Source organism: Acipenser ruthenus, chromosome 2 (genome assembly GCF_902713425.1).
Source record: "Acipenser ruthenus chromosome 2, fAciRut3.2 maternal haplotype, whole genome shotgun sequence".
Taxonomy (NCBI): domain Eukaryota; kingdom Metazoa; phylum Chordata; class Actinopteri; order Acipenseriformes; family Acipenseridae; genus Acipenser; species Acipenser ruthenus.
Window position 1 is genome coordinate 86,985,260 of NC_081190.1, and position 24,092 is coordinate 87,009,351.

The window sequence follows — 24,092 nt, forward strand, 5'->3', positions numbered from 1 at the left end:
AAAAAATATAATCACTCTCAAGTTCAAGTCCGGCAGTGTTTACAAGAAATTCATGATTTTACCTTTGCTGTACCCCGTGTTGTCCATATCGCACCATTTTTTTTTTTTTAAACATTCCCACATTGTTTTGATATTTTGTTACTCACAGAACATAGTTCAATAAACTAGAGAATTCTTTTTTTTTCTTTCTTTACTTACTGTCTCAGGAACATTCACTAGGAGAAATATTTTTTTTTCTTCTAAACATCGCAATGTATTCAGTTCACACTCCCTCTTGAAACAATATTGGTGCTCCGATATAAACGAGTGGCATATTGTTAGAACACACAGTATTGTTGCAGGAAGGGAGCGTGTAAATGTTGAGAAATATATTGCCCAGTTCATTTATGACCCTTGATGGGTCTGCAATATGTTTACAAAATATAACACTGTGTAGTGACAAAAGTAATGTAAAGTGTTCATTGTAAACTTTGCAGAGTGTTCTGTAACTCATATATATACATCTTGTGTATTATGCACAGTTGTACTGTGATACCCAACAGTAACCACTCCCGTGCCCCAATAAACACTTAATTGCTGCATAGTATTACCAACAGATGCTATTGTGCATATCATAGCAGTTCAAATTGCAGTTTTCTTGCAAGTGATACTGATGTTTGGTTACACAGTTAAGCTCCATTAGGCCATCTGCTTTGCAGATTATGTATTTTCTTCTTAAAATAACAACATGTAAACTGAGTTTGCAACATATTTTCACTAAAGGAATTAAAAGGCAGAAATATTAGCAGAGTGGTCAAGTATCCCACAAGATCGATGAAACTTTGCTGACACTACACATTAAACAAGACCTGTCCTAGCCGACGATGATGAACCCTACATCCTACTGGCATTTTTATAGTATGTCAAAACTATACATCTTACCCTGTATACAGATGTCATCTTGCACACAAAACGAACGACATAGTTCTGAAAACACCATTTTTAGTTAGTAGTAATTCATGAGAACAAATAGTCGTTTTTGTGATTTAAAAATGAATACGCTGTGTGTAGGCTCTCACTTATTATAACATAAATAATTTCGCTCAACTTGTGGTCATCTTGTCCAATCAGCATGAGATGACATCTCTTAAAACAATAAACCACCCTAAGGACACCTTATTAACTTAGTGTTCCAAATGTGTTGTCCAACTTAAGAGTAAACTAATTTAAAAAATCAGTCTATTCACATTTTAACCCTTTTAGCAGATAATTCATTCTTACCAATCCAGACACAGCTGCAGTGGATGTTGCAATGGCAGGGATGATCTTTCCAGCAATTCTCTTGGTCTTTAGTCTGTCTGCTGCCTCTATGTTGTACATCCTGGCTCGCAGGTTGGAGGCAGCTGTTATAAAGTCTATGTGTCCATTTCTGTCATCATCTTTCTCAAAGGAGACTGGCGTCATCTGGAGGTGATCTGTTGCGCGTGAGGGGGTAAATATAGACTTCAATATTACAGGTCAAATTTATCAAAGCACTTTATTTACACCATTTGCAAGCATTGTTGGATGGATCTGACCGGCAATGATGCTTAAGTAATACTATGACATTTGTTTGGCCTTCAAGAATAACTAAAGGGTTCCAGGGTATACCAGGAGAACATGCCCCACACCACGGCATTGCCAAATACAATAGTAGACAGGTTCTAATAAATTTGCCAGGCTGTGTTTATACACTCTATACATGTATATTAAAAATGTAAAATACAAATCCACAAAGCATGACACATCTTTACTGCAAGTGTCCAATAAGGAAATGCTTTATTCAAAACAAAACAATGTCTGTACCTTTTGTGACTGCAGCCGCGGCAATGGCTTCTTCCAACTGACCGATGGCTTCCCTCTCTTCTTCACTGCTCACTGCCAGCTTGGTCTGATCAGGCTTCCTTGCACTTTCGTCTGTTTCAATCTTCTGTTGGAAAAGTTTTTTAAAAAGCATTTCGCAAAAGCTTTTCAATCCCCCTCTAATAAAATCAGATATCCTCCAGATCACTGCCCTGTCTTAAAGATGTAGTTTGTTTGGTATTTGAATTCACTTCTTAACCCTTTAGTTTGAGGAAAATCTCTACAGTTCCATATACCGACAACCTCCTATCTTTTTCAATACAAAATGCCATAATTCACACTGAAATTAGGAAACGGAGATATGTATGTACTTTGTATGAACATTTTTCTCAACGCTATTAGTAACTATTAAGCACAAAAATATATTTTCAAAACATGTATTTTTATTTTAAAACATCATGCAGTCTATTTAAATGATTTTCTCTCTGGGGGAATTTATTAACATTACTACATTCAAATAAATAATACAGTGAATGCAGGTCTTTGAAAAATCAGGTTTTTAAATTGTGGTGGATTAAAGAGTAAGTAGCAGGGTTCCGACAAATATAGCGTTACAGATCCCCACATGTTGCTACAACTGTTTAAATAAGGGACCTGTAATTTTTCTTTTAATTGTTAACATCCTGACAACTGTTTACGTTTATAACTTTAAAGTGGTTTAAAAGCTCTTTTCAAAATGGCTGCTCTAGTGCACTGGGGTTTGAGATCTGTCCTCTAAATCACTGCAGGAAGAGCAGTGGCTTTTCTGGTCCGTACCACATCATGGATCGTTATTGCGGTCTAACCTGTTTGACAATGTGGGCAATAATCCTTACACTATCAATGCACTAGAGCGGCCATTTTGAAAAGAGCTTTGAAACAACTTTAAAGTTAGAAGTGTAAAAAGTTGTCAGGTTGTTAATGAAAAAGAAAATTACAGGTATGTTATTTAAACAGTTGTAGCAACACATGGGGACGTGTAACGCTATATTTTTCGGAACCCCAATTATCCTAAGATCCGTCACGGTTTAATTAAAACAGGCCCCATTATCTGGTATAACACCAGGTCAAGTAAATCTGTTTGTGTGCCTAGCTATTGGGTATTCTTGCATTTCCGTGGACAACATGCCTATAGTGGCTATTCTTATGAATCTCTTGTGCATATATTTTGGGTTCCAGCAATGGTAACTGGAAAGACTGGTATATCACTGAATGTTGCACCAGTTTTGGCAGTCTTGACTGCAGAAACCAGGGTCGTAGGAACCAGTAAGGCTGAAACGGCTGTGGCCATTACACTTTTTGTCCATTAAAAAAAAAAAATCATATATATATATATATATATATATATATATATATATATATATATATATATATATATATATATATTTAGTTTTTTATTATTTTTACATTTTTTTACAATTATAGCAAAAGAACAAAACCAATAATAATAAAAAAACTGTTTATTTATATATATATATAAATAAATAAATAAATAAATAAATAAAATAAAATAAGTTTTAAATTCCCATCCTTATTAGTTATGCAATGTCCCTCCTTTCTGACTTATATCTAGCATTGACTTGTTCCGAATACTTTAAACCCACCCCATCTACTGAGTTTCAGCAAATTTCTACAATTAAATTGGAGACTCCGCAGACAGGGAGGATTATACACGCTTGCAAGGTTTAAAACAAGATTACAATTCAACACAGAGGATGGTTCTTACTCACGGGATTTCAAACTAAATTACAGTTAGATAGGGAGGATTGTACACACTTGTGGGATTTAAAACAAATTGTGGAGAAATTTAAAAAAAAAAACTCTAGACACACAAAAAAAAACCCAAAAGAATATGCCTGTGACCATGAGGATTTTGTTAACGACAGCAAAGGAAAGAGGGTTCTAGTGTGCAAGTACTGTCGAGTTACTATACATATTGTGCCTGGAACAAACGCCCAAGAATTTTGAGAAGTAACCAAAAACAATAAATCAGCAGTGTTCCAGTTAGCCATCATGGGACAAGATGTTACATGAGGAAAAATAGCTGTAAAATGTGGTACTGTTTAAAAAAAGAAGTATATAAAAGAAATAAACAGAAGAAAAAACATATTATGTCTTTGCAGAATTTGATGAAGCCTACTGTAAATATTGTGTGCATTTTGGTAGAAAAACTGTAAAAAAAATAAAAAATGCAGAGAAACTTGACAGGTAAAGTCTTTTAAAAATCTGGGGTTCAGCAGTTACAAAATGTCAAGAAAAATCAGAATTCAACAAAGCAGCCGTAATAGTTGGCAATGATTTTGCATCTGTGATGCAATGAACAAACACCTTTACAATAGGAGCTGAATTCAGCTTGTAGAGAAAAAGAGCGGAGAAAAAGTCAGACTATTTTTATACTTGAATAACTCCAAGTATTGCTTATAGTATTATTTACATTTACTAGCAAATGTGTTCCAAACTGCACTGAAAGGAACATTTCCTTAAAGTATGTTATACATTTGTTGAGGTGAGGTGGGGTCACAGGGAACCTTTTGTGTATCTTGAGGCTGTGTGGTCGAGTGGTTAAAGAAAAGAGCTTGTAACCAGGAGGTCCCCGGTTCAAATCCCACCTCAGCCACTGACTCATTGTGTGACCCTGAGCAAGTCACTTAACCTCCTTGTGCTCCGTCTTTCGGGTGAGATGTAATTGTAAGCGACTCTGCAGCTGATGCATAGTTCACACACCCTAGTCTCTGTAAGTCGCCTTGGATAAAGGCGTCTGCTAAATAAACAAATAATAATAATAATAGTGAACCTGTCAAGCTACAAAGGCTAGATCTGCCCCTGTTAATTACTACTTGATTAATTGTGTTCACTGTTAAATAAAACCAAAATCCTACAAGTTATATTCTAGTTTTTTTGTGTGTGCTTTGTGCGACAGGGAAGGGGCAATTCGATTTTTCTAGCATTTTGTCCTTTGGACAAGAAGGTTTTTTCAAAAATTGCACACCCCTGACGCATTTCTCTCATTGTGTTTTATTTGTTTGTGTAGAAATACTAGTATTCCAAATCTTTTTTTGTAAAAATGACCGCATTCAATGATGTCATCGCTATTGACTCACGTGGTATGGCCGTGTGACTTTCAAAATGCATCCTACGGGCCTGGCAGAAACACCTTTTAACTCACAGGTAAAACGAAGAATGAAAGTCCCACCCAGTCAACACATTTTCAGGCATCAAATGTTCCAAAAATCACAAATCATTTTGGATTCCAAACAGGTAATCATGATTATAAAGCAGAAAATAATTCAAGTAAGAAAGAAAGACATAAAAAGTAAATTAATATATTTTCTCATATTACACTGTACTTCATCAGTTTAACATCTCTTAACTGATAATCTAACACAGCTTTGCCTACTCTTTTTACAGTAGCTCTTTTTTTAAACAAACTGTAGAGTCCGAGTCCACAAAAAAAGGTTTGAGTCTGTAGTGTAATAAACATAGAAATTATTAGCACCTTTAATTATCAAATCATATATTAATACCTACTTTTTCAGAAGGCTTGTATTCTGGGATCTTTACATCTGAAACTATATGAAAGATTGTTTCATGTGACAAGTCCTGTTGAAGAAATAAACCAATTAGAGCCAGTTAGAGCCAGGGTGTCTGGAAATCAGAAAGGTACTTTTTATAGGAATCAAAAGAAAAAGCCTGGACTGTGTAAAGGTTTAATACAAATGTCATGTGAAAGAAAATGTAATTGTTAATACGAAATGCTCTGAAGAACATTAAGCCACTACCAATAAAGTCCACATTGTTCTCATGTGAAATTCAAATTGGGAATTTACCAGAATCCCGAGTTAAACTGATCATAAGATAAAAAGACCTGATACTTAATTAAAATATTTTCAACAGTATTATCAGTTAATATATTTTTTTCAAATATTTAGATAATGCCTGATGGGATACAAGGGTTACTTCACTTGAACTTATAGATGCAAAAGCTTACCTTTTCTGTGTATGAGATGTTATAAACTGATGCAAACAGTCTTGCTGCGCTCACAATAAAATTAAAGTGCCTTGATAAAACAAAAAAGGTTTACAGGTTTCATTAAATGTTAATACTACAAACCAGTAATGAAATTCACTGACTTGTTTAGTACTTGGTACTTTCTTTAAAGCTTGACATGAAATGCACTTAAGAAACAAGCATTTTGGTGACATACCCTCTAATGTACAGTATAGGACAAGTGGTAATGCTGCTATGTCATGTTAAGGGTCATTCAGGGTGACAGGAAGGTCATAATTATAAAATTACATTTTTAGAGAGAACAGATATTATACAAAGGCAAGAATTGTCCTCCTGTCATATCAATGGGCTATGTGAAATCACAGCCACGGTTCTCTTTAATTCAAAATTTGTTAGTTGTTTTTAATTTCACAGTAACTCATAACTCTTTATAAGGCGTGGAGATATCCCACAAAGACACACACCCTGTCGTGCTACATTGCCTAATAATTGCCTAATTTAGTTGCAACAAAATTCAAGGTACGACAGGTGAATGTTATAAGTGGATGTGATATTGTTTACATTAATCAGCTACTTACAATGCATCGGTCATGTCAAACAATATTGGAGAAGGTGGTCTTTTTGGAGATTGCCAAAATAAACCTGTTAATAAAAAAAGGATATACTTTTAAATATTGTTTTTAAAATCCTAATTAACCTAATACTAAATTATTATTTTTTTATGTATACTTTTCTATAGACGGAGCCATCTGAAGGAGTTACTACTGAGTTTGTCAGCAGTATCAACAAAGTGCAGGAGTCCATTGAGCATTTGGGTTCAAAATTACCCGTCGAGTTTCCTAAACATCTTGTGAGTGCAAAGAGCCTTGTACAAAAAACATAACCAATCCTGTCTACTGCAAGCATTAACTGACACAGCCATTAGCCACGTGCAAATATATTCCATTTTCCATAATAGCGGTTCTAATTAATCACAGAATTCCAATGGTAAGAATCTGTGCGAAAACGTTATTACCAATATGCCAAAGCTCACCAGCCACCACTGTTAAAACCTAAAAAAAGATATCCTTATTTACCTTTAAAAGGATCATCATACCAAAAAATATTTTAATCTATTACTTTTTTCTTTCTTCTAGGTTTTTATGTAGTGTGTTTACTTACTCCCATCTTTTAGCCTTGTGTCAAGAGGAAATGAATGCAGCAATTGTACAGCCTGAAATTCAAGTTAGAGGATATTTAGGTTATGTAATATCCCATGCAGGGGATAAAACAATATTCTTAGCAAGCACACTTTTGTCACTGTTAGATACAATACATTAGGAGACAGCTTACCTTTCTTTTAAAATATTTTTCAAATTTCAATCTTGCCAGTGTAACACATTGTGACCAGTGTGTAGGTCTTCTACTGAGTAATTTAACAACTTGAAAAGATCCCTCCAAGCTCTCTCTGGCCTGCATTCTCTGGAAAAAGAATTCAGAAATACAGGTATGATATCAGTTATCTTAACTAATGTATTCTTGTTTATTTGCTATTTCTACATAACTTTCTATCATCAACCTATCCCCGTGCATACACAGTACAAATGTGGTATTTTATATATCCACTGGGGCAGAACGTTTCAAGGGGACAAGTTCATGGTTACACTGTGGTGTACCAGCTATACTTTGAAGTGCTCTAAAGAGGTCACATGGGTGCTTTAAATAGATGATATACAAAGTAATTCTAAATAAGAAAATACATTAGGTTAAGATAACTGCAATACTTCATAACCATGTGTGGTAAGGATATCGTCACAGCCCAGGTTTGTGAATGTCAGGAAGAAGACCCAGAGACAGAAGCTGCAGTTTAAGCGCTAGTGCACACGTTTCATATAAATAATAAAACAATAAACAAAAAAAAACAGCAGCACGGTGGCCAAAACAATACCAAACCCTTAGAAACTACAGTGGTTTCAGGCCGAGTCGCTGCTTTCAAGGAAACACAGCACCCACACTCCCCTAAACACCAACAGCACAACACACCAACACATACCTTCACGATCACCAACATTAACTCTCTCTACCCAACACCATTAGCACCCTTTTATATCCCATTACGAGCCTAATTAAGCAGCACCCTGAGACACCTTGGTGTGACGGGTGCTATATCAAATTATTATTACTTATTTAATGTATGGCTCCAACCACATTCCCATGTGTATCTGCAGGGAGGAACTTAACCCCTCCCTGTCAACCCAATGCTCCCCACAGCTGTGCACCAGCAGGGCTTTCACCCTGACACACCATGCTATGTCCCTCTTTAAGAGACTTTTTCAGGCAATAGTATCCATTAACTATTAAACTAACAATGAAGTGGCAATTATGTCGTACTTTATTTAATAGAAGCAGCAAAGGTACAATATAACCAAGCTATAAGAAACACTAATTCCAGACAGCTATATATAGGTAACATATTACCACTGCATTGCAGTCTTACCTGCAGCACCTCCTCTGCAGATGAATAGATCTGCCAAAACGTGTTGTAGATTGAAGGCTTGTGTGTAAAAGAACTTTCAAACTAAAAGAAAGAAAAGGTCACTTTAGATTAACTGTCTTTTAAAATGCATTTTCCCTGAAGAATGTAACAAAGCAATAGGGATGAGGATTACCTTATCTCTCGCCCACTGTATTGTGTGTTCAATGACTGCTGGGAAAGATTTCAACGTACAGAAAGGAATTTCTTCTTCTGGTGGATCTCTCTTTAGAAAAAATGAGTAAAATTAAGAGGTTATAAGAGCGCCCACAGCTACATTTGCATTACAGTTCTTGGGCCCAGAAATATAGAAAACATTAAGACATTTTTTAAAAGTTAAAAAATAAAGTTAAAAACTACTGAAAGTGTACAAGTTGCATGCGTACCCTCCATGTTCAATAACATAGTAAAACAAATATCCATATAAGGTTCTATCAAATTTAGACAAACATTTACCAAGGTAATGGCCTTCATTAGGGTAACCAGTATTTTGAGAACCTTAACATATGGTAAAGAATGTTCAAATTCAGTGAGTGTTTCTGAATCTATACTTCACAGTTTATGTTACACACAGACTGCAGAATCAATAGAAGTATCATGACTTATATATCATGATTTAGCTTTCATTAGTCCAACAAATCACAAGTCATAACTCATGATTGTTTACTAAAAAGCTAATAAATGCCCATGCCAAGTTTAAATCACAATTGGATGACAAGTTCTTTAGATATATCAAATACAAATTCAAGAGTGACATAAGTATGTACATACAGACAAGCACACCCACTAGATCTTGCACACTTACATGGCTGTTGTAGGATTCTGTCAGATTTGGCACAATGATTTCAGTGTGTCCTTTTGTTCCCATAGTCCCAGAGTCCAACAGAGGCCTCTGGTTAGACACACTCCGGCTAGAGTTAAAAAAAACAAAATCTTGTCAAACAGTAATATAGGGCAAGCTAGTTACTTTCTTTTTGTTGTAGTCATTTTTTAATTGGTAACTTGACATTTGGTCAAATGGATATTACTTTTTGTACACAACATGCCAAGTTAACATGCACCTTGTTTTTTCAGCTCTATAACATTAGCGCCAACATAATGGTGGTAAATGCTTTGTGAATATAGACCAGTATGTTTATCATGATATATGTGTGAGTTATATTTTGAAGTAGCAATTGGACTGATCATAGACAAGTACCATAAAAATATTCTATGTTTGATCATCTACAACGTTATTCAGAAGCCAGGCAAACAGAACCAGGTACCGCAGTCTCCGGCTAAGAGAACACCCCTCGGAGGCAAGCGAAGTGTTCTCCAAGACAGAGTTGACCACCAGACACAATATGCCAAGGCCAATCACAATAAGAATCAATAAATACAAATGTATTTATTACTTATGTCATGGCACATCAACATCAACATATGAAATGAATAGAATAAGTAAGACAAAAGCAATAGGCAAACGTATGTTAATAAAACTATAAGAATAAACTAACTGACAAACTAAATTAACAAAGCACTCCTACATACGGTACAAATGCAGCAGCGGCTCCAACAGTAATTATGAATGAGAATACATTATAACACAATGGTTATTAACACAACACCCCTACACATGTTAAATGCAGAAGCAGCTCTAGATTACTCTTGCGATGACAAGTAAGTTTTGGAAAGATTAAATAAACCATCTGAATTTGAGGACGATGAGTTATCAAGGTACAAAACAGTACTGTATCAGTTTTGAATCAGTTAGCAACAAATCGCTATCGGTGACAAAAAGGTGTTCTTTTAAGCGAAGTTCCTGTTCCTTTAGGCAGAGCATTTACAATGGGGAAAATTCTGTTTTCATCACAAGGATGTTCCCTAAGCCGAAGTCTTCTCTTAGGTGTAATAATAAAACTGTTTCATGTGTTCTCCGACAAGGACATTCCATTAAAATGGTACATCTGTAACACTGCTAAGTCATCAATATCAGACAAACAGCAAAGGCAAGAATTTAGTGCGTGACAGGTGATATCCTATTACATAGTCATCAAAGTTTTTGGCTTGCCAGAAGTCTCTTATTGGTGATTTAACTAATGTAACAAATTAACCATTTTCACTGAATGGACTAGGAGCGTGTAAGCCACCGTTTCAAGTGTCTGGTATTGTGGCCGGTTTCACTACAGATATTGGCCACTTAAATGAAAGCAGCAACTGGTGTAAATTAAAGTGATAACTGTTGTGCTCTTCCAATTGTTACATAACTCAAATGTGTAGTTTAGTAGGTAACATGTTATAGTAAACGTATTTTTATTTTAAAACATGACTGGTACTACACTAAGTTAAAAAAAAAAAAACTGTTTTCAAATGGTGTTGCACTTCCTTGATCCTTTCCCCACCCCTTCAGTGGCTTCTTTGCAACCAGTTGTTTCCCCTATTGACTGACTTGATTTAAACCAGTATATGCTTTGACACAGAAGACACTGCTGAGGTGAAATGACCTAGGAAGTGCTAGTGTAACAGATTTTCTGAGAGTAACAAATTGAAAAAAAAGAGACCGTTCTTTAACCTAATGTTGTACCAGATATCCTGTTTTAAAATGAAAATACACATTTCCTAAAATATTGCTTCTATGTCTAAATTGTGGTAGAACAGATCTGTGAAAATACAGCAAAGTAATTCCATCCCACCAACTTCATCAAGTCTGTTCCTGAACATCCATGCAATGCAAGTTTCTTTTGAAGTAGCAGTTTATGTGTAGTACCTGTCAACATATCGCCGGGCTTCCACATTATCTAATGCCGTTACAATGACATCCAGTCTGGTGTAAAACTCATCATTATAAATATTTTCAGTGGCTGGACACACTTTATTAAGGTGGGCATCAATCTTTATCTGTGGGTTGATTTCCAAGGTTGCAGCCGCAGCTGTACAGCTTTTTGGTTTCTGTTAAAACACACACACAAAAATCATGGTTTGGTTTTCATAATTAAAACAGCACAAGAAAATCAAGTTTTCTCATTCATTAGCAAACTATCTGCTGCTGTTTTTCTATTTCAGTTTAATTGCATCAAGAACAAATACAGTTGCAACTACTTCAACAAAGACATAACAATATACAAAATGTGTGAATGATCTAAACCAGGGGTTTCATTCTTGGCTCACAGCCCCCCCACAATATTAGGTACCCTGACTGAGGACGTCCACCCAATGATTCCATTGAAGTATAAACTGTTCTCACAATGTTGTGTTGTTACAGTCATCACCCCTTTGTTGTACAATCGTACATAGTGGAAGTATGGCCACGAGAAATGTATATTATAAAACATACAACTCAGTTGATGTCAAGGTAATAAAATGCAAAATAACATGTATCTAACAGCAGTGTTCATGTAAACATATTGCTCAGGGTTATTTGGGAGAAAATATTTTGCGGTCTCCCAGAAACAATCTTCCATTAGCAGTTAGGTAACCACTAGTCTATACAGCCAATGTTTTGTTGAAGAGCAAAAAAGTATTACACAAAAGGGGAAAAAGGACATCAGTTTATTACCTTTTAGACTTTGGCAACATAATGCCTGCCTTTTTTTTATTTTTTTTTATTTTTTTTTTTAAGCAAAAAGGCACATTTGCTAAAAGAAATAAAACCATAAAATAATTTTAAAACCATATAAAACTGCTTCTAGATGCAACTAAGCTATTCTTACTACTTTTATCTCATTTCCATTGTTTTATTCCTTTGATGAAATTTGCCTTGTGTTCATTGCTAAATGGGGCCTATGGTTTCCATTTATGAAAGCAGCAGAAGTTTCAATAATAGAATATGTGGCACAGCATGGTAATTCACTAGCCTTTCACAATTTAAAAGAGTTGAATGAGTTAGGTGGTCTTAACTTAGCCTGCAGTGGACACTAGCTATTCTCGTGAGCCACTGCAGCCAGTACAATTGTCCCTTACCTTTCAAATGCACTAAATTTAGAAGCACCAAAATTGTGAACCAGAAAGCATATAATGTTTTAGAAAATTTCTAAATTTTTAGAAATCCCACAATACTTCAAGTAACTTTATTACAGTATTCTGTATGATATGGCAAACAATTACCAATTTATATTGTTCTTTTAAATAATTTTACAGCAAAACATGACAATTCTAAAAATAAAACACCTGTAGTAAAAATACAGAATTCAGGCTGTAGCTCAACAAATAGCTTCTTCTGTGTTTTTCTTAAGTTTTTGTAACATGAAATCTCCTGTTTCAGAAAGCGAATCTTGGTTTCTGCCATTGAAAATGTATAGAGCCATTTATACCACAATGAAGACGATTTCTTAAATATTTTTGTATAAAGGTTATACTTCGTATCAATGTTTTTGGATGCAGAAAATATCCCCCATACCTAAATAACTGCCAAAAAACTGTATTGCAAGAGATTACCAACAAGAATAAAACCAGGCCTAAAGTAACCAGGAAGTGGCAGTTTTCTTGAAATATGCCTCTGGCTTTCTTTTCTAAATACACACAGTTCAAAAAAGCCTCTCTCACATTAGTCATGCGACTGTTTGAGCTCCTCCATTAGACAGGTGCTGTCAAGATACAGAAGATACATTTTGCAGTAGATAAGATACAAGAGAGTGTTGCCCCTTCCTCACCTACTCTAAGCCATTATAATTACCTGTATATGATGAGGTCTAAAAAGGAATTGCCTGTTCAAGTTAGACTTTTCAATTAAATCTGGATCTGTGACAGCAATCTGAAAAAAATAAAAATAAATAAAACAAGATATTGATGAAGTTGTGTATGTTTCTAAGCAGATCTTGCCAGAATAAATATATGCCCATGTTACAAATAATGAAATGCTGAGTCACCAGTATGCGCCAACAGACAAATGGAAGGGATGCGTAAATAAACTTGACCGAACGGAAAAGGAAACGCCTACCATTCCTGAGCTGCTGCCAAGACCAACGCCAAGCAGTGCAAAATTCTTCAGCATTTCACAGCCAATCGCGCCACATCCAACCTGAATGAAACATGTAAATGTTAGCCTCCTCTAAAAATACCCCAATGATAGCATAATGAGCTATAATGCCTGTTTTAAAGTGTTTGAGGACGAGTGATCATCTTGTTTAGAGTGGTTTCTCACACACTTTGCTGCTTGTTATACCCAACACAAAACAAAAAATACTTACTATGAACACTTTCAGCTTGTGCAGCTTTTGACACATGGTTTCCCCAATGCAGGCACGTAGGGCATCGTATCTATCTCCTCTGAAAAGGCAAAAGACAGACATAAAATAAATCGTTCAGGCAAACACATTTACAAAAGGATATTGGAAAACATACTGGTGTGGACGGTTTGCTCCATTCAAGTACAGGGTTTTGGCAGGTCACAGCACTGACCAATAGTCATTATTGGACATAAAAGTTTATTTGTCAGAAATATATTTCTCAAATAACGCAATACATGTAACACTTAAGGTACATACTGTACATGTATTAGTAAGGCTTACCTGATATGCATTAGCCTTAGGGGTGTAACAATTCATTACTTAAACTGTATCGTAATAGAGGGAAGCATCGTTTCTATTGGAATGGTTCTTTAATGAAGAAAGGTGTGTTTTATATTTGGTATGAATACATACTTAATGAAGAAAGGTGTGTTTTATAGTTGGTATGAATACATACTATGCCTATCATTTCATTTTTGTCGTGGCAAAATATTTCATCATTAAAATAATCATATGAAATGATCATTTTTACTAATTATTTATAAGAACATTGTGACAGGGTAGAGGGGCCCTGCACAGAGAGTTTTAATTGCCTGTCCTGGACCAGCTTTCTCTGCAGGAGAATGCTAATAATGTGAGGAAAGCTCAGTGAATAGGCACTTATTGGTGACATCTTATTGTTTATTGTGTGTTTATATCAATACAAGTGCCTGCAGGCACGAAGCCACATTTTTTCAGTTGTGTGTGATTCCTGCCTCCATGCTGACCTATGAAGAAGAAACCATTCAAAGACTGTAAACATATGAAAGTTTTGTTTTGTTTTGTTTTTTTCAAAAGGAGTCTTTGGGCTCAATAACTACTTCCTCTGGTTAATAAATAAATGCATAATAAATAAATGCCCAAAAGAAATAAGCTCAATAAATGTCAAATTAGACATGCTACCTTGGGAAGAACTCTTCACAGGCAGTTGTCTCAAGGGCCTTCACCACTTCCAGTGCATCAAAATAGAACTAAGACATGAAAAAAGGTTACACAAATGCACCGTGCTAACAGCACTGCACCAAGTTTCATAACAATTGCAGAACTGATTCTCTATATAAAATGTATGGATTTTTTTATTTGTTTGTTTATCTATCACATCTTTTCTACCTGGATTTTTCTTATTTTTGTATGGTATTATTTAAAATCCCAGGAATGTTAAAAACAATATAATATACAAGATCGTATAAATGCATTATAATTGGAAACCAAGTTAACTTCGCACACATCCACAAGTAAATAATGGTAAACTGGAAACACTTACCCACTGCTGTAATGGAGCAAATTTGCCTGTTAGTGCTTTCAGGACTTCTTGACTTGCAATTCCACCTACTGCAGCAGCAAGAGGGGGCAAAGAGCCTTTCGCTGTCCTGGACACCCATTTTACAAGGTCTTCATTAACATCAGCCTGTGAAACATTACAAAATTACTATTCATTCATTGGTTTGTACTATTTTGGATGACTATGTAAAGAAATTAACTCAGTGTCGCTCATGTCACTACATTTATTAGAATGGCAAAACCATCATTACACATCTCTCACTGAAAACTTTGCAAATGAACAGGAAATGAAACCAAGTACTTCCTTCATACTGTCACAGATGGTTTTACAGACCATGATATGCACTAATTTTGGAATATGTTACTTTAGGAAAGAATGCTATTCTGTAAACGGACGTTAGAAAATATTATGTAAAGATTTGATCCTTCTGAATGGGAGCACTAAACAGATTTACAAATGTCTAAGGCAGCATTACTCACTTTGTTTACCAGAGTTTTATTGACTTCTTCTGTCAGCTTTAATAATAGATCTGCATCTTGAAGACACCTGCAAAATAAGAACAGCATTATTACATGTTAGCCCTTTTTAACATTTATAACCAGCATATACTTAACAGTAAGGTGGCGCATTTTGCAGACAGAAAATCAGTCCATCAAACTATAGTAATTTCTGATTTGTTGGAGGACTTGTAACAGATGTTTTCATGTTAAATACCCTAAATACCCTAAAGACAAGAGACACCAACAGAACAAACTTGTCAAAACCTAACAGCCTCCTTAACAATGGGACTGGACTCTCATGTTTCGACAATGTCCGGTAACTATCCTGCTAATACAGGTTTTACAGTAATTCGCAGCTATGCAGTGCTCTTGTTTAGCATTTTATATAAATAGAACTATGAAGGATCTGATGTTTGATTGTTATTATTGTAACATAACCTTTTTGTTTTCCCATCTTTGGTGGTGGGTGTGCAAGTTATGTCAAAAGCCCCTTTCACATTGGCATGCTCTACCCGGGTCAGGACCCAGAGTCATACTGGTTGGCAACGCGATTTCTTGCGGAAGTGAAACCTTCACGCAGGCGTGGCTGCTTGTTATTTCGTCGGCTTACGAACGTCCATCATGCATTTTGTCTCGCTCAACCCGGGTACGACACAGGTATGTGGTTTCACACTATGCGGGATTGTGACCCAGATAGCCAGGACCCGGGTAGGAATGCCAGTGTGAAAGGGGCTAAAGACACCAATCACATCAGCAGCTGCAGCAGCAGCAGCAGCAGTACAGTGGCACCAAAGCCTTGTGTTTAACCTCTTTGGTAAAGATCCAACTGCAGGCAGCTCAATGCAAGGATTAATCTACAGGCCATGTTTATTAAAGGCCGGTACTTTCTAGGAGTCTGGATTAAGAAGCTGGTGTAATGAATTTGGTTATCTAAAACGCTGTGGTAACAAAAGAAAAACACATAAGGGAAGCAATCATGAGTTTGTCGTTTGAATACAATTTTACTCACGTATGCAATAAAACTACTTGTTTTCCTTTTACAAATTTAAATGAATAAATAAATAATAATTAGTATACTTGAAGGAAGCAGGACTGATACTAAAATTATTCACAGTATGTTTTCAATTTCATTGTTTTACACAGCATATTTTGGTTGGAATAAATTGTGTAAATAGTGATGTAGTCTCCTTATTGCCTTGTTGCAGCATACTATATTTTTATTGGCAGTTACATGTACAGGTATACCCCTGAGTCTTGCCTTACAAACATAGCTTGACAGATTATTCAAATTACACAATTTAATTGCCGTATCATACCTAAACCAAAACATTCTTTTATTTTTTTTAAATCGTTGTGTAAATTATATTTATTAATTCTAGTTACTGCTATCTTCATTGACTAAATGACTTTTAAGAAACTTGGAAATTGTTTACACAAGTGAATCTAAATATACTATATACAGTAGAAGTATGGATATTGAAATGTACAGTAATAGTTTTTGGTGTGACTGCATATCTGAAGTGGCTTGTTGACTTCATGACATTTAGAGCACTGCATCACAATCCAGGGGATCGTTACCCGATGCCTGGCATGCGCTGGTGCTGCTCCCGAAACATGTCCACAGCTAGCAAGGCTGCATGAATCTGTAGAGGGGCCTGTTTGAGGAGGAAAAAAAAAAGAGATAAGTTTATCCTGAAACAACAACACTCACAAGTTCTTTAATGCATTTTTTTTTGTTTGTTTTAACATTTTTGTTTTCCACAAATTCCAGAGCCTGTGCCTCAGAACCCAACCTGAAACAGGAAGTCAATGGGGTCAATGGAACCAAGTACCATCACATTTAGATCATTATGGTAGTATAATGGCCAAAGTGAAAATATAGACTAGGGCATTAGGTCTTTAGGGTACTTAATAATAACTATTTTACTATTATAAATAATTTATGGTACCAACTGCTGAACATTATGTAGTTAATATTTGGAAGCGCAACAGACATATCTAATTTGTCACCGCTGTATTATTGTAGCTTGTGATATGTGTTGGTTTCGTACATTCCTATAGAAGGATTATATATCCATTGATAAAAAGTGAAAGGCCTATACAATGGATGCAGCTAAGTCACTATGACATATTTCACAACAGGGATTATGGTGGCAAGGCTTCTCTATCAGATGGGACCACTTTTTTTTCTATTTTCATAGGTGTGAAAGTGACTAGTCATGTTTAATTATTCCTCTTTCAACACAACTTAATACTTAAGTCCAGTCTTTTGCCACCTATGCATTATTCCATGGCACTAAAGTTTCAAATATTTTGGGAATTTAAATTTTGCAAGTCCGGTTTTGCACAAAATTGTAAAATCTACAAGTAAGCCTTCTATATACACTATAATAGGCACATGTAAAAATCTATGGGTGTTATGTGTAAGTGCACACAGGCTCCTCCATATCCCTAGATTGGGGAACTCTCAGTAACTTATGGTAAAGAATGCTGTAACCAACTTTTATCACATTTGGTAAGCAGCACTTGAGATATGGGTACATTTACATCCTTCTATGACTAATTATCCCTGTCACCTAGCATATAATATGCATCTCCAACAGGGAATAATGATGTTTGGATCAATGTACAATTGATAAAATGTCACAAGTAACAGAATTAAAATGACATAACCTTTGTCTTAAAAGGAACAATATATACAAATACAGAACTTTCTATTTCTTGTATATGACTTACTTACAGAACTTCATTTAGTGCACTGAAAGGATGTTAAAACATCTTACCTCAGGCTTGCTGAAATCTACTATAAGGCAACTTGGGTCAGAAAGCTGCTTCTCCATTTTTTCCTGAAATGTGAAAAATATATAAATATATAGTGGAGTAACTTTTCTCATAAAAAGAAGGCCATTCATGGCCCATTACTTTATTATTGGATTTTTTTCAGACATCCCTTTTTTACAAAAGCAAAACAGAACTAAAATAATTCTAAATAGAAACTTGAAATGTAAGAGTAATGGCATGAAGTAAAAGAGGTATCTGCATAATTGCTATGGACAGAGCGTAAATGGACATCACCTGAACATTTGTTGCGAGAGCTTTGTAACAACTAGAAAGTCACCATCTCAAAGTGTGTGGTCTGTATCCTTGAATTGACCACATCTAAAAACAAACTGGCAGTAAAGTGGTTATTTTAATTGGACAAGGTAATTAGGACCGGTAATAGAACTAGAAACGGTGCCCAGCTGTGTATCCGTGGTGGCTGTAGGCCAAAAAAGATGGGGAGGCAGAAAAAAGGCAGAGGGCTTGGGGGGCCCATTAACCCCCCAGCAGCAGTAGAATATTATTATTATATTCTGAGTGACAACACTTTCACATTATTATTATTTTATTTGGCAGACACCTTTATCCAAGGTGACTTAAAGGTGTTACAGGGCAGCACTGTACAGAGTTACAATGCAAGATTCATATTTAAATACAGTATAGTTTACAGCAAGTGTAAATAATACTACTAAAATACAATATGAACTAGGATGGAACAAGTTAGGATTACAACAAGTTATATCTAGTATATTATATCTATACATATAGTAGTGCAATAGTGCATCAGCTGAGGATCCAGTAATAATAATAATAATAAACATTATTTTGTACAGTGCCCTTAAAAGCAGTCATTTCAGAGTACTTCACAATTAATAGTATAGCAATAAATAAATAGATTATACATAAAAGTACAAGGAAATAAAACACGTTCATAAAAATCATAGAAACGCCTTTCTAAAAAAGTAAGTCTTTAAATTAGCTTTAAAAACACTCAAAGAAGCTGAGTCCCTGATCTCGCTAGCGGAATAGAGTTCCATTATTTGGGGGCATAACAACAGAAGGCCCTGTCGCCCATAGAGCGCAGGCGAACAGGCGGGACACACAGCAGTCTGAGATCAGCAGAGCGGAGGTTGCGAGTGGGAGTATAAAAAGATAAAAGATCTGACCGATAAGTCAGAGCTAGCCCATGAAAGACGGAGCTAGCCCATGAAAGTCGGAGCTAGCCCATGAAGTCGGAACTAGCCCATGAAGTCGGAGCTAGCCCATGAAAGTCGGAGCTAGCCCATGAAGTCGGAACTAGCCCATGAAGTCGGAGCTAGCCCATGAAGTCGGAGCTAGCCCATGAAAGTCGGAGCTAGCCCATGAAGTCGGAACTAGCCCATGAAGTCGGAGCTAGCCCATGAAGTCGGAGCTAGCCCATGAAGCGTAGTAGCGTGGTGCTTAGGTCAGGCAGTGCATAGTAGTAGGAGGGGTAGATCAAGACATCTGCAAGTGCAATCTAAACTGTTAAATGCATTTTCACTACTAGCCTAGTACTGTGGTAAATAGCAGACAGGAGTTTATAACCAGAACTGCTGTTACTATAGGAATGTTGAATCTAGGATTTAACCTTTGAGGAGGCACTGCCTCCCTTGACTCGTCTAAGGAGCCTGCATAATATAACTAGTGTTAAACTGTACAATGTCTACCAAAAACTTAAGTCACATGACCTATAGATCATGATTTCCATTACACGAGAGTAGATGTTAAAACTTCATGCTGATTTGAACTCGGCTCTCGCCAAGATAAGCACCAACTAAGACGTAGCTTTACAGTAAACTAATGTGATCCATATGTGTCTCCATCCATTTACGTTTCCTTCCATATGATGATGTAGATATCCTTCTGTCTGGTGTTAATGGCTGAAGTGTAATGCTGGCTCCAGGGATCAGCTTATTTTGCCTCCCTGGCGCATCAGCACACACAACGGCTACGATGCTGGCTCCGGGGATCAACCACAGTGCGGCCTCCCCAGCGCATCAGCATGACAACCGTCTGGATTGAGCTAAGTAGGGTACATCTCTGGGGTTTTCAAGTGGGCACCTTCCATCCTCAGTGTTTCGTCGACTAGCCCACGACACCTCAAGGGCTCGACGGTGATTCTGGCGTCCCAGCATCACCCCCCTCTGTCCCCCACTCAACTCAGCCCAGCTTACTTACCTGTACATCAGCGTTTCTTTCTTTCTATTGTGCTTGAGATCCCCAGCCAGAATCTTTCCGTCTCAACCACAGCCAGTTGCTGCTCCTCTCTGCTGCTTCAGATAAGTTCTTCACTGTGCGACGCAACTCTTGGCCACTGAATCCGACGTCTCTGAGAAACCGGGTTGTAGAGTGTGCCACAAATCCTCGACAACCCACTTCCACTGGGTAAACCCGAACTCTCCATCCTCGCTGTTCCGCTTCAGTGGCTAGTTGAGCATACCGCAGTTTCTTCCTCTCATACACCTCATCTACAGCATCCTCCCATGGCACTGTTAACTCTACCAGGTGAACAAGGCGTGCTGATCCAGACCACAAGACAATATCTGGTCGAAGGTTAGTGGTGGCAATCTCAGGTGGAAAAATAAGCCGTTGACCAACATCTGACAGCATTTTCCAGTCTCTAGCAGCTTCCAGTTGTCCTGGGCGAGGATTGGTTTTAACACCTTTTCTTGGTGGTAGCTCTCCTGGGCGGAGGAACGTTGTCTTTTGTGTGTAATGTTTTGATGGAACAGGTGACAACTTATTGGTCATGTTACGCTTGTCTTCCAATGCTAAGGCCAAACATCGCAGCACCTGGTCATGGTGCCAAGTAAACCGTCCTTGGCTAAGAGCCACCTTACATCCTGTCAAAATGTGCCTTAATGTTGCAGGTGATGAACACAAAGGACATGGGGTATCCTCTCCTACCCAGAGGTTTAGGTTCTGTGGTGATGGGAGAACATCATATGTTGACCTGATGAGGAAACTGATCCTGCTCTGTTCCATTGACCATAGGTCCTGCCAGCCAATCTTGCGTTGTTCCACACTCTCCCATCTCATCCATTCTCCCTACTTGGCCCAACCTCGTTGACTACCAGCTTCCTCCGTTGAGCTGGGGCTGCCTTGTGCCATGTAGGAGGAGCTGAACTGAAACCAAGACCCCCTCTTCCATGCTGAACTTGCCCCGTGATATCACCAATTCGAAGGGCAGCCTTTGCATCTTCCACAGCTTTCTTTGCCGCCCACTTTCTTCCAGTTTTCAACACAGGTGCTGCCTCCCTTACGCATTTATCGCGTGACTCTACTAATGTCATTTCCAGTCTGACCTTGGCGCACTTAAACTCCTCGGTTAGAGCAGAGACTGGTAGCTGCAGTATTCCTTTACCATAAAGTCCCACTCTGCTGAGGCAGCGTGGAACTCCCAACCATTTCCTGATGTATGAACTGATTAAAGCTTCCAGCTTCTCTACTGTTGTCAAAGAAACCTCGTACACAGTCAGTGGCCACAGCAACCTCGGCAGTAGACCAAACTGAAAGCACCAGAGTTTTAGTTTACCTGGTAGAGCGCAGCTGTCTATGCTCTTCAACCCTTCCACTGCTTGTTGTCTAACTTCTCCCACACGAACTGTGTCCTTTATATCCCCGTCGTACCATCTCCCAAGACTCTTCACTGGCTTCTCAGACACTGTTGGTATTGCCTCACCATTAATGAAGAATGTTTTATCTACTACTTTGCCTTTAATTATAGAGATGCTCCTTGATTTAGTGGGCTTGAATTGCATTCGTGCCCATTCAATGTTATTGGTTAATTTGCCCAATAATGGTTGTCATGTCATCCATGTATGCTCGAATTGGTGGTAGTCGCATTCCAGAAGCCAAGCGCTCTCCTCCTACTACCCATTTTGATGCCCTAATGATTACTTCCATTGCCATGGTAAAAGCCAGTGGAGAAATGGTGCATCCTGCCATTATTCCAACCTCTAGGCATTGCCATGTAGTGCTGAATTCTGAAGTTGAAAAACTGAATAGCAAATCTCCAAAATAGGCTTTCACTAAATTTGTTATTGTCATCGGTACACTGAAAAAATCAAATGCTGCCCAAAGTAGTTCATGTGGCACTGAACCATATGCATTAGCCAAATCCAGGAATGTCACATGGAGCTCCTTCCTCTCCTTTTTAGCTGATTGCATTTGTTGCCAGATCACATTGATGTGTTCTAAGCAACCTGGAAACCTGGAATGCCCGCTTTTTGTATTGAAGTGTCAATGAAGCAGTTCTTTAATAGGTAAGCTGACAATCTCTGAGCAATAATGCTGAAGAAAATCTTGCCTTCTACGTTTAATAGGGAAATGGGACGAAACTGACTGATGCTTGTAGAATCTTTTTCTTTAGGTATAAAGACTCCACCTGCTCGGCGCCATGCTCTTGGGACAACCTGTTTTTCCCATGCCACTTTCACCAATTTCCACAGAATTCGTAGAACTCCTGAAGCACTCTTGTACACTCTGTACGGAACTCCATTAGGCCCTGGAGATGATGAAGCCCTTGCTTTTTTCACAGCTTGCTCTATTTCTTTCCACTTAGGTGCACAGTCCTCCATTTGGTATTCTGGTGGATTGATAGGTGGGATGGCTGACGGAATTGACATAGGCTCCTGCCTTTTTGAATCTGTGTTTCCTCCAAATATCTCTCCAGCTCAACCTTAGATGCTTTTAGTGTGCCATTCTTCTCACTAGTGAATAACTTCTTTACAAATTTGAATGGGTCTTTATAAAAGTTAGCTCTCGCACGCTCCTTCTTTTTGTAGCGTTTCCGTAGGCGCTCAGCTCTGCGCAATGTTGCAAGCTTATCTTTTATGACCCTTTGTAAGAGATTGAGTCCCTCCTTCTGACTTTGTTCTGCTCTTCTCCATTGGTTCCTCAGCTGTCTCCTTTCTCTAACTAAGCGTTCAATCTCCTGCTGCCGTCTAGACTTTCCAGGAATAGTTTGTACTTTTTCCTTCCTTTTTCAACTCCAAACCTCTCACTTCCATATGCGTAGATGATGTCCCCAAATTTATCCAGCTTCTTTTCAACTGTTCCACTTAATCTTTCCAATGCAACGCAGAGATATACAATATTATTGTATCTAACAAAATGCAAGGTTTATATGAAGCCACTACTTTAAGGGTTTCAAATATACAAGGCTGTAACACAGTGGTGGCTTCAAAAATTACTGAAAAAAACGGTTCATTTTTCTTGCATGACGCCTAGGAAATCAGAGAGCACTTTGGAATCACAGAATAGCTCTGTATGGAGTATGATGCTAATATCTTATTATGTCTATCATATTGAAACCAAAAAGTCCAGAGTATGGCAAGTCAAAGTGAAGGGTACCATTTTCATTAGACTATAAATAAGTCAATAGTGGATGTAGCTGCAGTGACAAGTTGACAAAAACATAACAGCTCCCCTTCACAGGGATGTCTAATTAGGTTTGATAGATTTGGGGCTGCCTTGTCCTCAGTGAACAAATTAACTTTGTAGCGTATAGCCCATTGAGCAGTGGGTAAGCGTATTACTGGTGACTTTTTTGGTTTATGTCATTGAATACTAAAACTTTTAATGTATTTTGCATGGATTTATTAGAAAATATAGTTTATATACTTACAAAGTAGAAAGTCTTGGGAGATTTTATCTGAACAATGATTCCTCCATGGGTGTATGCTTCCAAGTGTGATGTATCACCAATACTAAAGGTGTAGGGTGAGAGTGCTGGAATAAATAAATAAATAAATAAATAAATAAATAGACTTAAACTTGAATAAACACTATTAACCAACTATAATACATATTCAAGTGCTTTTTATAATCACAATTATAAACA

The 24,092-nt window shown here is 37.3% G+C and overlaps 1 protein-coding gene across 2 annotated transcripts in view; it reads right to left on the reverse strand.

The window, feature by feature from the left end:
• The window catches only part of LOC117409446 (ubiquitin-like modifier-activating enzyme 6), a 34,671-nt gene that overhangs the window by 3,787 nt on the left and 6,792 nt on the right, over positions 1-24,092 (reverse strand). The window contains exons 10-29 of one of the 2 annotated variants that reach the window (XM_059003202.1): positions 23,877-23,980; positions 18,190-18,252; positions 16,985-17,061; positions 15,386-15,452; positions 14,889-15,032; positions 14,528-14,595; positions 13,547-13,625; positions 13,297-13,377; positions 13,033-13,110; positions 11,128-11,309; positions 9,187-9,292; positions 8,518-8,607; positions 8,346-8,426; positions 7,202-7,330; positions 7,031-7,082; positions 6,448-6,511; positions 5,849-5,918; positions 5,389-5,460; positions 1,825-1,945; positions 1,261-1,454 (exon numbers count right to left, since the gene is read on the reverse strand). In XM_059003202.1, the coding sequence (XP_058859185.1) occupies positions 1,261-1,454; positions 1,825-1,945; positions 5,389-5,460; positions 5,849-5,918; positions 6,448-6,511; positions 7,031-7,082; positions 7,202-7,330; positions 8,346-8,426; positions 8,518-8,607; positions 9,187-9,292; positions 11,128-11,309; positions 13,033-13,110; positions 13,297-13,377; positions 13,547-13,625; positions 14,528-14,595; positions 14,889-15,032; positions 15,386-15,452; positions 16,985-17,061; positions 18,190-18,252; positions 23,877-23,980 (1,922 nt within the window). Of the gene's footprint in view, positions 1-1,260; positions 1,455-1,824; positions 1,949-5,388; positions 5,461-5,848; positions 5,919-6,447; positions 6,512-7,030; positions 7,083-7,201; positions 7,331-8,345; positions 8,427-8,517; positions 8,608-9,186; positions 9,293-11,127; positions 11,310-13,032; positions 13,111-13,296; positions 13,378-13,546; positions 13,626-14,527; positions 14,596-14,888; positions 15,033-15,385; positions 15,453-16,984; positions 17,062-18,189; positions 18,253-23,876; positions 23,981-24,092 lie in introns of both variants that reach the window. The other variant, XM_034015525.3, reaches the window with a different exon arrangement.